The 13,948-nt window shown below is 35.9% G+C and overlaps 1 protein-coding gene across 1 annotated transcript in view; it reads right to left on the bottom strand.

Annotated features, from left to right (window-relative positions):
• Positions 1–722: 722 nt before the first annotated feature.
• The window catches only part of LOC106997768 (uncharacterized), a 218,386-nt gene continuing 205,160 nt past the window's right edge, over positions 723–13,948 (bottom strand). The window contains exon 8 of the mRNA XM_028847847.2: positions 723–942. Coding sequence (XP_028703680.2) covers positions 723–942 — 220 coding nt within the window. The remainder of the gene's footprint in view (positions 943–13,948) is intronic.

Below are 13,948 nucleotides of genomic sequence, written 5' to 3'. Positions count from 1 at the left end.
TGATTTCATTTTCAAAGAATATCAATAACTATATATGTATGTATGTATACAAATATACATAGATATTATTTTCATAAAGTCTTAAAGTTCTTTGCACTCTTCTTAATTGAAAATATACACACAACTTTATTTTTATCTGTACCACCTACATTTGAGAAAATGAATTTTACTCGTATTGATATCTATCTGTGTGTCTATCTACAGTGTCTTTGGAATCATGTTTGATAAAGAGATAACCTTTAAAATATCATCCTTTTCCAGAGGATAATGGCCCCGAAAGCTGCCTGGGCTTGAGTTTGGTAATTGTTTGAATTCAATCATTTTGCAGAAGAAGCAATCTTTGCTTCTCTGTGAATAGGTGATAAATCACACTTACATTACTTCTAAAATACCTTCAGCCTAAGCCACTATGATAAAATCAAAATAGAATAAAACATTGTTGCTAAATTCCTTTTTGGAACCTGCTCAGATATTAGAACATATTTGAATCTGCTAAATTTAAAATAAATATTGATGTACCAGTTATGTACTTATATATACAGGCCCATAAGGTGAGACTATAACTGTAATAGAAGTTCTTGCTCTTAGATAAAGACATTTTTGTCTTTTCAAATAATCTCTGCATTTTAGGTTGTACGGTAAATGGATGGGAGAGGTGTTTTGTACTTTCATTTGTCCTATCAAGATGAAAATACATTCTTTTGACTTTCAGAGGAAAGCACTCACTTTGTAACGGGAGTTGAAATGGCCTGGAGGAAAAGCCACTGGCCCAGGTAATGCAGGTAGAGCCTCAGGAACCAGAGAGAAACCATCAGCAGGATAATGTACCAGAAGCCCTGGCTTTGCCATTGAGTTAACTGAAGTTCTGAAGACACTGATACCAGCACAAAATGGAGATGCTTGAAGAAGTCTCCAGATCTACTGTCAGCAACTGAAGAACAGCTGCGAACAAAGAAACAGTACATAAAATCTGTGCTTAAAGCACAACCAAAAGTAAGATATTTTGAGAATAACAGTGAAACACTGTGAAAGGAAAATTGATCAAAATTATTTCTAAATAAATAATTGGACTCAAAAGTATTTATGTTCCTTTTAGCTATAGTGGATTGCTCACATTATAGGAGAACACAAAGTAACATGAATTAGGGAAATGCAAATCAAGACCACAATGAGATGCCACCCCACATCTGTTAAAATGCCTACTATAAACACACACACACATACACAATAATAAGTGTTTGCAAGGATGTGAAGAAATTAAAACCTTTGTGTACTATTAGCAGGAAAGTAAAAAGGTTCAACTGCTATGGAAAACAGTATGGTATATCCTCAAAAAATTAAAAATAGAATTATCATATGATTCAGCAATTCCACCTTTGGATATATATCCAAAAGAATTGAAAGTAGGGTCCAGAAGTGATATTTGTGTACCCATGATTATAACAGAATTATTCACAATAGGCAAGATGTGGAAACAATATAAATGTCCATTGGTCGATGAATGGATAAACAAAGTGTGGTGTATATATATAAACAATGGGATATTATTCATCTTTAACAAAGAAGGAAATTCTGACACATACTACAACATGGATGAACCTTGAGGACATTGTGCTAAGAAAGATAAGCCAGTCACAAAAGAACACATACTTATGATTTCACTTACATGAAGAGGTATCTGAAATAGTCAAAATCATAGAAACAGAAAGTAGAATGGTGGTTGGCAGGCGTGGGGGAGAGGGGAAATGAGCAGTTGCTAACAGTATAGAATTTCAGTTTTTCAAGATAAAAATACTCAGGAGATTTGTTGCACAACAATGGGAAAATACCACTGAACTGTAACTTAAAAGTGGCCAAGATGGTAAGTTTTATGTTATGTGGATTTTACCATAATTGAACAGTTTTTAAAAATAAACATGAAATAAATTATTGTAAATGGTAAATGTATTTTTTATTTTTAAAATCTAAAATATATTCCTGCTTATCTCACCCACAATTATCTCTCTACATGGAGATTAAATTATTTGCATGTAACTTGTTAAAGATCAATTTTCATTTTAAAAATTGAAATTATCAGTATGCCACTAAAAATCTATGAATACAAATTCAAAGCTTAAGAACTTTTTCATTACATAACACAATACTGATATTTTTGGCTGAAATAAACTATAAAAGGATCTCATACAAAGTATTCTGATTTAGCTCTGATCTCCTCTCAATATTTGGCATTAAGGGCGAGAGATGTCAAAGTTTCTAAAATTTTTTGCAAGAGAAAAGATGAAGAGCCCATCTGAAAATAACTGAACAATCAGAAAGCATTTTCCACTCAGTCCAAATAATTTGTGGAGGTAGTATACAGTAGTTACCACAGTGTTGTGACTAAAATCTCTGGGAGCTGACAGCCTGGATATAATTCTCTATGCCTTAGTTTGCTCACATGGACAAAGAAGCTTGTAATAGCACCCATATCTCAGGGTCAGCATGATGAGTAGGTTAACAGATATAAAACAATTTGAACCATATTATCACTGTGGTACATTCACAAAACAATGAACACTTAATCTGTCGCTTCTCTTTCTTTCTCCTAATTTTTCCCAGCGCTACTTTGAACTACTCTGGGCTTCCGTTGAGCCCAAGAAATGTAGAAAACCTGACTAAATAATGATATGATTCCTTTTATTTTTGAAGATATATATATATATGGATATGCAAATATTTATTTAAGGCAGTAAATCACATGGGTATATACCATGCGTTTTATTAAACCAGTAATTGATCTTTATAATAACTAGTCTCTAAATTCCTGGATAAGCATGCCTAATTTTATTCTAGAAAGATTTTCCAGAATGAGATAGTAAATTCCTCCATGAAAAATAGTCCTAATAATAAACATGTTACCAAAGGAGAAACTAGTAACAGACTAGGCAGTTCAATGACTTAATGATGAACCACAGGAAGTCAGAGCAGTGCTGGGGACAGCAAATAAATGGAATTCATGGACATATTCAAAAGATGTTACATATAAATGCTCATTGCTCTCTGAAGATAAAATATGATGACATAACATGGGAAGAGAAGATAAATCATGAAAACAAGAGTGGGGAAAAAAGAAAGAAAGAAAAAACAACGAGTAAAAGATAATCTACTATTCCCTCTTAGCGTTGCAGACCACGATTACAGTCTTTTGGTCTGCACAGAACTGGTGAGGCACCGAACCTGATATTGACAATTCCTTTTTTTTTAGTTCTTGTATGTGTTTCTCCATGAAGGTGTAGACCGTCACCTAATGGAAAGCAAGATGCAGTCTTTTCATTGAGCATTCTTTTCAATTACACAAATGAGGAACAGTTAAACAGGAAACAGACCCCAAGAAGGTTTGGTTTATATACAGTAATGTAGTCAGGGGCTAACTCTGTTATAGAAGGGATTCCAACATACCTCACTCCATTTACCATCATGTGAAATGAAATGCAGAACTTTCCACACTGCTAAAGCAGAATGCCCTGTACATGATCTCCTCCTCAGTTAATTATTCTGTCATTGTTTTGCCTCTTCAAAGGGAAGGGAAAATCAAATGCAGATTTGGCATTGTGTTGTTTGAAAAAAAAAGAACAAAAAAACCCTGGAAAGTCTCAAATGATGCAAAACAGAAAAGACAGTAGCTTTTTTGACCTTTGGAAATTTCCACTCTTCTTTTCATATCTATTGACATAAATGACTAAGCAGTTTAAGTGTGTATGCACAGAACCCACTATAAAGTCATTCTTTTACCGTTAGTTTTACTATAAAAATGTTTCCTACTCACATTCAGATATATGTGTTGTTTTTTTTAACCAGACTTTTGATTTAGGACAAATAACACTAAAATTTCATTAGGAACCACTTACATTGAATTCAAAATATTCAGTTATTTTATACCCAGTCACCACAAGTCAATATTTGTTTTTTGATTTATCTAATAATGGTAACTATTATTAGATACATGTGGATTCAGAGAGTCAGGAAAATCCCTGAATTGATCATTGAGAGTTTAGAAATGTATACACTGCAAATTAGAAATTAATAAAGGAATCAGTTGATACTGAATGATGCCAAATAAAAGACTATATCAAAAGCTAATTAATTGAGCAAAACTAGGCAAGTATAGTGTTACTAACAATGCTCATACAAAACCAAAATATGACAGTCTTTTAATCATTTTAAATTTGCCCTTGAAATCTAAATGTATAGAATTTAGAACTATTGTAGAATTATCTCTACAACTTTCTCTTCGCTTCTCATTCTTGAAACATTTTTCATTAAAAAGAATTTTGCTTCCATGTTTCAAAATTGTCTTGAAAAAGAGCATCTTTTGTATCCTTATAGGCATGCAAGGCTTACATGATAAAATGCAGTGCCATTGTGGAATATCTTCATCCATATTGCAACTGTTCTTTTCCTTCCTCTGTAATCTTTCTTGGTTATGTACAAAGAGTATGACCATCAAAAGGATAATAAATGGCCTCTGCCACTGGGGTGTGTAATACGCATAGTGGGAATTGATTTGTTGGTTATGAAGGAAGCCACAGAGCACACAGATCACTGCAAAATCACATTGAGGCCAGCAGCTACTTCTCAGTTCATGCGGACATCTCCTCTATTGCTCACGGGGTGAGCTGCCAGAGGGTGAGAAGAATGGTGAGGTCATCCAGTATTCAGCTATTAAATGAAACCTATTTCTCTGAACTTTAGCCACATTTCAAATGACACACATATATCCACCTTCCATGCCCAGTCCTAATGGAGACCTGAAATCAAACAAGATTTCTATGATCCATCCACGTAATCATAATAAAAAAAGACCAAAATTGCTTTGGAAAAAAAAGAAGAGAATGCATAAAAAAGAGAATGCATTCTTAAACTACTCTATTCTATAGTTAACAAGAATCCTTAGGAATTTGGATAAAACAAAGAATCATTCACTCATCAATTATGCATAATAATTCTTATTTAAAAATCACTACCAATAGATGGCACTAAAAATTTCCATATTCCTGTCTTTTGGCATAACCAAACACACTCTGGTTGTACCATTTTTTAAAAAGTATGGTGCTTTTTTCATTATAATCATCTATAAGTAATTCTTTTATTTAGGTACTTCTTAATTTCTTTTCCACCATATCCCACTCATCAGCAAGTTTTTGAGCATGGATATCCTCAGTGACTTCTGAGGCTTTCTAAGACTTAATAGTCACCTTTTCAGGGAGTCATTATCATGAAGATATCAAAGAAACATTGATATATCATATCATTTCATGGTTGGAGAAGGTGTTATTATATTCCCTCAGCATTCCCTTCTCCAGAGGCTGAATTAAAGCCTAAATAAGATAAGTCATTTGCCTAAGTAACATTACTGGTAACAAAGAATTTTTAAACTAGTGTCACCTGCTTTTTTGTGAGGACTCTTCATCAGTCAGCTACTGAATCACTTTAGCAAGAAACCCAACGACCAAGAAACTCTAGGCTGATTGAAAGTGAGCATCTTTACCTAGAAACTAGGTAAAAAAAAAAAAAAAAAAAAGCATTTCTTCCTTTGTAGAAGCTGGTTGAATTGCGTATAATTTATTCAACAGATTATTGTTAAATCAATATAGTATATCAGGCTTTATCATAGTGCAGTTGGCAGAATAATGGCCCCCAAATATTCTATGCCTTAATTCCTGGAATCTGTGATTATGCGAAATTATATGGCAAAGGGAAATTAAGTAGCAGATGGAGTTAAAGTTGCTAACTGCTGGGCTTAAAATATGAAAAGTATTCTGGATGATTTAGTCAAGCCCAATCTAATCACAAGGGTTCTTTAAAAAAAAAATGGAAGAAGAAAGCAGAAGACACAGAATGAGAACACAAGACAGACCCAGAAAAAGGGTAACGTGAGAAGGATGGTGGAAACTGTAGTCTTTGAACCTGGAGATGATCCGAGGCCTGAAGACAGACTCTAGAGGCTGGAAAAGACAAGGAAACTCCTCTGGAGCCTCCAGAAAGAAGGCAGTCCTGCTGACACCTTGACTTTAGCCCAGTGAGACACATTGCAGACTTCCGACCTCCAGAACTGTAAAATAACAAACGTGCATTGCTTTAAGTCACAAGTTGGTAGTCATTTGTTCCAGCAGCAATAGATTGCTAATATAGATGAGCTCTGGATTCCCACCATTCGATTCCCACCATTGAATAACACCCCCACTCACCCACAGAATTTTCCATCCATTTGTAGAGACAGATGAGTGTAGAAAAATAAAACACAGAGCTAAAATCCAGTGATAAGCGCTTTAGTGTTGTACTAAATACTATGAAGAAACATATAGAATAGACCTATCTCTAACTTAGCCAGAGGTGACTTCTCTTATGAGCTTTACAAGGTAAAGAGGAATTAGACAAATGGGTAGGAAAATTGGAAAGGCATTCCAACACTATGCAGTTTTCAGAAGAAAAATCCTGTCTCCAAAACTGAAAACAAATGGAACTGGCTGGTGAAAGTCCAAGTAGGAGAAGATGTTTCCAGAATGTGAAGCTAGAGAGGTAGATATGAACTACTGGGAAGAGACCTGGCCAGTTTATGCCATCTAAAGGAGTTTGGACATTGTCCCAACACCATCAGCAGACTGTATTTTTCTTCCCTTGGGGATGGGGGGAATATTATGCTTGCATTTTTGAAACATTGCTCTGGCTGCAGAATAAATAAAGGTTTGGGAGGGTCCATACTAAAGGACGGAAAGCATGGTGACCTACATCAATGTTTATCAGTAATGCCCGACCAGGGGTGGAACTCTGGAGTCTTCAGACATGTGGTTGTGGGTGTTCCTTGTTGTCACAGTAACATGAAAGTTGGCTAAGACACTAAGCTTCCTGAAATGAGAATGGAAGTCTCAGACAAGGAAGAAGTCTTTTGTCCCCATGTTAGTTTCTTAGGGCTGCTGTAACCACAACATGAGTGACTTCAAACAACAGAAATTTATTCTCTTACATTTCTGGAGGCTAGAAGTCTTAAATCAAAGTGCTGGTAGGGCGATGGTCCCTTCAAAGCATCTTGGAGAGGATTCTTCCTTGCTTCCTCCAGCTTCTGGTAGCCCCCAGCGCTCCTTGGCTTATAGCAGCATACCACTAATTTCTACTTCAGTCTTCACATGGCTGTCTTCCTCTGTATGTCTGTGTCCTTAGGCATAAGAGCAGCAGCCATATTGGATAAAGGGCTCACCCTACTCCAGTATGGCCTCATCTTAACTTACATTCGCCATGACTCTATTTCCAAATAAGGTCACATTCTGAGATAATGTAAGTTAGGACTTCAACATATATATGTATGTTATATGTCTCTCTCTCTCTATATATATGGGGGGGGGGGGCAGAGAATACAATTTAACGCCTAATACTCCCAAACATGAACAGCCGCATTTTTGAAGAAAAGAGAATTCAAGTGGTAGAAGAACAGAGATAAGAGAGTGTACTCCAGAGAAGTCCGACTACTATGGACAGGATGTGGAAACTGAATATGAGGGCTGAAAGAAAAGATTCAGAAAGGATTCCAAAGTTTCTGGTTCAGGTAGCTTACCCAATGGTGGCTGAATAGAGGACATATTAGAAAAAAATCGTTGGTCCGGGAGTGGAGAAGATGAGGGAAAAGATAAGCTCATATTGACCTTCTTATAGAAAATGGCAGTGGTATGTCCCAGAGAATTTTCCCAATTGTCAGTTTTCCTTATGGAAGTGGAGTTCAAGAGATGTCAGGACTGGAAATATAAATTCGAAGCCATACACATGGTAACAAGAAGCAATCAGAATGGTGTGAAAATGACTTGAAACTTTAAAAAATTATAAAAATGTTGGTGACTAGTATGATACATTTTCTCTTCTCATGGAATTTACTGTATTGCTGAAGCAATTGACACTCCAGCACCCATTGAAGCGATTCTTTTTCCATATGCTGCCTGATGGCTGCAAATCCACTTAATCAGGAAACAATGTGCCTCCACTCACTTCTCCAAAAAAGTTTATGAATAAGAGGGTTTTTTTTGTTTTTTGTTTTTTGTTTTTGAGACGGAGTCCTGCTCTGTCGCCCAGGCTGGAGTGCAGTGGCCGGATCTCAGCTCACTGCAAGCTCCGCCTCCCGGGTTTACGCCATTCTCCTGCCTCAGCCTCCCGAGTAGCTGGGACTACAGGCGCCCGCCACAGTTGAGAGAGAGTATTTGACATAGACAATACTACTGATGTAATATTACCAGCTATTATGCATTGAATACACTATGCACTGGGAGCTTTTCATAAATATATCTAATTTACAGGGCCAGTTTGGAGGACACATGGTACTGTACTCATTTTACAGAGGAGGAAACAACTAAAAAAGTTCAATTTACTTGCTTTACATCATACAGCTATTAAGAGACAGATCAAGACCAGAACCTAGATTTAAACCTGATTTTCGTCTAATGCCAAAACCTGTGCATTTCCACAACGCATGCCATGTTTGACTACATGGGGGTTGGTAGGGATGGCAGGAAGGAGGTATACGACCCACTCACATATACGCAGAACTCAGTTAAAATGCAAACTGATATTCATGATGTAGTGACTCTGCTCTGTGAAGGCAGGAACTGTCTGTCTTGCTCACTGCTGTGTTCCCAGGTGCTAGCACCATGCCTCCTGCATGGCAGGTGCTTGAAAATGAACAGGTACTAAATGAATACGTTCTTAGAATAAGTGGGTTTCTAAATGGCTTCAGTTAAAACTATGAACTGCTTCTGCCTATTCCTATAATCTACCATTTCAAGATTCATACAGCCCATGCCAATGTATGTGCTTGGTACCTAAGAAATTTGAAAGCAACCATTAGGATTTTCTAAATGGCTTCTGAAGGAAGGTACAACCAGATATCATTATGTGATGTGGCTGGTATGACCCTCTTTGGGCAAGTTCATTGTGACACCATGCTTAAAAGAAAATTAGGTAAAATATGTCAAGATAAGGAGGCACTTATTTGGAAAGAAGGAGCATTAATCAAAAATAAGTTATGACAATACTATAATAATGTGTTGATATTAGATAAATATTAACACATTAATTATAAATGACATCAGTTTCATTTTTCAACAAAGTTGTTAAAATGCTCAAATCTTTTTTATTTTTGTCTTCAAGTATTTTTGTGAAATGTGTATCATTTTAGATAGGTATCTGTACATATACTTTTGCCAAAATGTTCTGGATAAAATTGTTATCCATTCTTTCAACTTTTAGAAAACCTGATGAAAAGAAAAACTTCACAACTTTGTTTTGATGTTGACATTTTTAAACTGGACATTTCCCCTTAAAATTGTGTCTCCTTGGTCAACGTGGCTATTATATTTTTAATATAACACATTGCACTTTTAACAGGTTTAATTCAATTTACAACAAATGCCTCTAATTAAGTTAAAAGATCTTTGAAAATTGCTAAATCTTAGGGGTAATATTACCACTACTGACATTGAAATAATTGATCATTCCCACTGAGGCACAAAAGTATAAATGTTCTAATGAGAAAACAGCGATTGAAGTATATTGAAGGAATCCAAAGAGACTCCAAACTCTTTAGGCTGTTATTTCCAATGACAGTCTCTGAATGGCAGAGAGAAGCTTTGGAGGGGGCAGGGAACGATGAAACTTATCACACAGTATAAAAAGAAAATTGAAAGCAAACTTCACCACTTGAAGCAAGGGATGCCAAAGTCTGTTTGTCTTTTCGCAAATACGTTTTTTGAAATTCAGTGTGTGTGGTACGTGTCTGTTTTAGACCGTTAATTTTGCCATTTGAAAATAACAGTTTAACATTCTCTAGTAATAAATACTGGGTGCAATATTCGAATGCACTTATTTTTCCAAGAGAAATTTTCTTAGAGTCAAAGATGAATAAATATAGGGCCAGTGCTTTATGATAATTAAGATGTATGAAAACTAAGGACAACAATTGTCCCGGACTTAACAACAATAGCAGAGCGGGAAGCAGAAATGAATGACTGTTGCCACAATTATTATCGCAGCTCACCTTCTGGCTTTGGGAAGTGACTTAGCTTTGCAGCTAATCTATTAGAAAGAAGGAGAACATTTACCTTGCTGGTATTTGCCTGACCTAATTAGTTAAAATGTTTACAAAGCACTTCATAAGTGAAAATAGCTGAATACTTTATGCATAATGGGAGTTTTATTAATAATTGGAACAATAATGTAAAAGCAGTTAGCTTTGAAAACAATTACATTGATGAGCTGTGTGATAATGTGTTAACAGAACAGTATAAGAAGAAAAAAGAAAAGAAAAACAACTTCACAGCTTAGCCAGAAGCATGCCATCAGGAGCCTCCCAGACACGTAAGGCTGCCCACACTGAAGGATGAGGGAAGGCAGGGCTCTGTACAGGCTGACAGCAGAGATTCCGGCTTAAATTTTTGCTCTTCTATCTATAGCTTTGTGATATTTCATAAATTATCTAGACTCTGGGCCTCAAATGACTTCTATAAAAACAAGAGATTGTACTGTCTACCACTTCAAATTATTATGAGGATCAAACAAGAGAATATGTCAGATTCCTAGGAAGGCAAATGCCACTTTTAAAGAAGAATTGCTTATTATACAAAGCTGAGAGGTCACTAACTAGTCAAAGAAAGTACTTTTGAATCACAAAATTAGTTTTTCGTTTTGTAGTCACCATTGCAGGCAATGGAAAACACATTTCAGTGAAAAGAATCACATTGTGATTCTAACGGCATCTATAAGTAGCTCAGACATTGAAATCAAGAAACAAAGGACATAGCTTGATCTCTTCTTTGTTTCCTTCCTAAAACCATAGTTTGGATTGTATGTATTAGATAAATAGGTGTTTGGCAGTAAGGAGTCCAAAAATAGAAATGCAGCCCAAACCAGTGACAATATCAGATATGTTGAAAACAGTAGAAAGAGAAAAATACACGCAGTGTATGTGAGTTTAAACAGGTCGATAAATTTATTTTGTGTAGAATACACTCTAACACTCAGACTTTCTTGTGAGATCAAGTTTAATTTTGCCTTTTCTAGCAAAATGTGGACATCTGTCAAATACAATATGGGTATGACATCTTATCCTGACATAACAGTGTAATTCAGATATAACTCAGATTAAAATGAAAATGAAGACAAATGAGGAAAAAGTAATAATTGAGTGTTGACAAAAAGTCGAAGGGGAGCAGCCCTGCTATGCTGTCAGTGTCTGGAGTAGTAGTGCTCATAGTACTGCTCAGGAAGGCATAGCTCAACTGAATTGATTTGAATTGAAAATGCACATGGCATAAAGAATGAACTGTATTTAGCAGTATATGTAATATGTGCATATATGACATATACATATCTATTTGATGAATATAATATCAAAAGAAAAATGTATAGCAGAGTTTTGAAAGTATAAATTTTTAAAATCAGATGGAACTGGATTTGAATAGTAACCTTATCACAAAGTAGCTATAGAAACCTGAGTAAAGTACTTAACTTCTCTAAAATAATAATTCTAATAATATAAAGAAGATAATACTTTTTTTTTTTTTTTGAGGTGGAGTCTCACTGTGTCACCCAGGCTGGAGTGCAGTGGCACAATCTTGGTTCACTGCAACCACTGCCTCCCGGGTTCAAGCGATTCTCTTGCCTCAGCCTCCCGACTAGCTGGGGTTACAGGTACCTGCCACTGTGCCTGGCTAATTTTTTTGTATTTTTAGTAGAGATAGGATTTCACCATCTTGGCCAGGCTGGTCCTGAACTCCTGACCTTGTGATTCACCTGCCTCGGCCTCCCAAAGTGCTGGGATTACAGGCCTGAGCCACTGCACCCAGTCAATAAAACCTATTTTAAAGGTGCATGAAGAAATGTAAAGGAGTCCAGGTGTGGTGGCTCTTGCCTGTAATCCCAGCACTTTGGGAGACCCTGGTGGAAGGATCACTTGAGGCCAGGAGTTGGAGACCAGCCTGGGCAACATGGTGAAACCCCCTCTCTACAAAATATACAAATATTAGCCAGGCATGGTGGCCCACGTATGTAATCCCAACTATTCATGAGGTTGACCTAGAAGGATTGCTTGAGCCAGGAATTAAAGGATTCTTGAGCCAGGAATTCAAGGCTGAAGTGAGCTGTGATTGCACCACTACCCTCTTGCCTGTGTGACAGAGCGAAGCCCTATCCCCCCATCCCCCCAAAAAAGGAAAAAAGAAATGAAAACAGAGAATACATGTAAAGCTATTAGCATAATATTTATCTCACAGGGGGCCAGGCGCGGTGGCTCACGCCTGTAATCCCAGCATTTTGGGAGGCCGAGGTGGGTGGATCACGAGATCAGGAGATCGAGACCATCCTGGCTAACACGGTGAAACCCCGTCTCTACTAAAAATACAAAAACTTAGCTGGGCGAGGTGGCGGGCGCCTGTAGTCCCAGCTACTCGAGAGGCTGAGGCAGGAGAATGGCGTGAATGCAGGAAGTGGAGCTTTCAGTGAGCCGAGATAACGCCACGGCACCCCAGCCTGGGCAACGAAGTGAGACTCCGTCTCAAAAAAAAAAAAAAAAAAATTTGTCTCACAGTTAGTGCTCAGTTAATATTAGCCAAATAGAATTATTCTTATTTTTTGTCACCATCATCATCATTATTAAAAACCATGATGGCAGCATTTTCTAAACAAATAATGGAAATAATCTGAATTCCACTCTCTTCTAGCTTCTTACAAGGAGGTGCCCTTGCTATAGAAATAAGATTTAAATCCTTCCAATTATGTCGAGAGAACTTTTAGTAATTATCAATCCATATCTTCTTTTAAGACTTCTAAATAAAGACCTAAAATAGAGAAAAATATGTCTTCATAATTTAATGTAACAAAATACATAATATATTAATTATTTTGCTTTCCAATTTAATCCTGAGTTGTTTTATTTAGTCTCCTATTATAAAAAGTAATTTGTGTTGATAGCTCTGAGGAAATCTAGAAATTAAAGAACTAATTAAATTCTTTCTGAGTAATTTTTTAGTCTCTCTATCAATATATGTGTGCTCACACGTTCAAACATCTACGAATAGCCAAGCACTGCAGGATGTTTCTCGAAACTGACCTTCCATGATGTCTACTTTGACTCACCCTTTCCTCTGGGCAAACAAACCTAACCTTTAAGCCACATTTTCAAAGGAATCATAGATCATGCACCTCATAGAACTGAACTAGAATGTCAGAAATTATGATCAAGATAGGAAAGACAGGTAATCAGAAGCTGACCTATTTTGTCGTGAATTTACTATGGATGGAAGATCTCAAGGAAGTTTTTACTTTCTTAAGTAATAATAGTGATAAATACTCTGTAAAATATTTAAATAATGGTCCCATTTCCATAAATAGTTTGGCATCTTCAAAGTTATATTTAAATAATATTTTTATAAATAATTTACCTGCATATTTAAGAAAAGGAGTTTTTAAAACATATCATGAAAGCACTATAAAGAAACTATAACTGGTGTGATAATTCTAGAATTTCACCCTGAAACAAAAATACCATCATAGTTTACAAAATCCTTTGTTAATTTAATTCTGTGTATATACTCCTATATTTCAATAAAGGTGCTATTTTTTTTTCACCTGGAGCTCTGATATATATAAATAACAGCAAATCTCTTGTTATTTTTAAATGTAACTCAGTTTCTTGATCTTTCATGTTTTTTACATATGCATTTATCAAAGTAGATATCAGCAAATCTTAAAATCAAAACCTAAATTGATATTTAAAATTTAAATTTTAAATTCTAAAACATATAAAATTTAGTGAATATAAAATTTACTGAAGCACTCTTATTCAAATGGGACAAAAAATCTGGGAACACGATGCTGATTAGAATAGCAAGGTAAATATAAGCCACCGAAATGTTGAGCTCTCTCCTACTAAATA

Source organism: Macaca mulatta, chromosome 4, assembly GCF_049350105.2.
Source record: "Macaca mulatta isolate MMU2019108-1 chromosome 4, T2T-MMU8v2.0, whole genome shotgun sequence".
In the NCBI taxonomy this organism is placed as follows: domain Eukaryota; kingdom Metazoa; phylum Chordata; class Mammalia; order Primates; family Cercopithecidae; genus Macaca; species Macaca mulatta.
The sequence above is the reverse complement of the archived record's forward strand: the minus strand, read 5'-3'. Positions and strand labels throughout refer to the sequence as shown.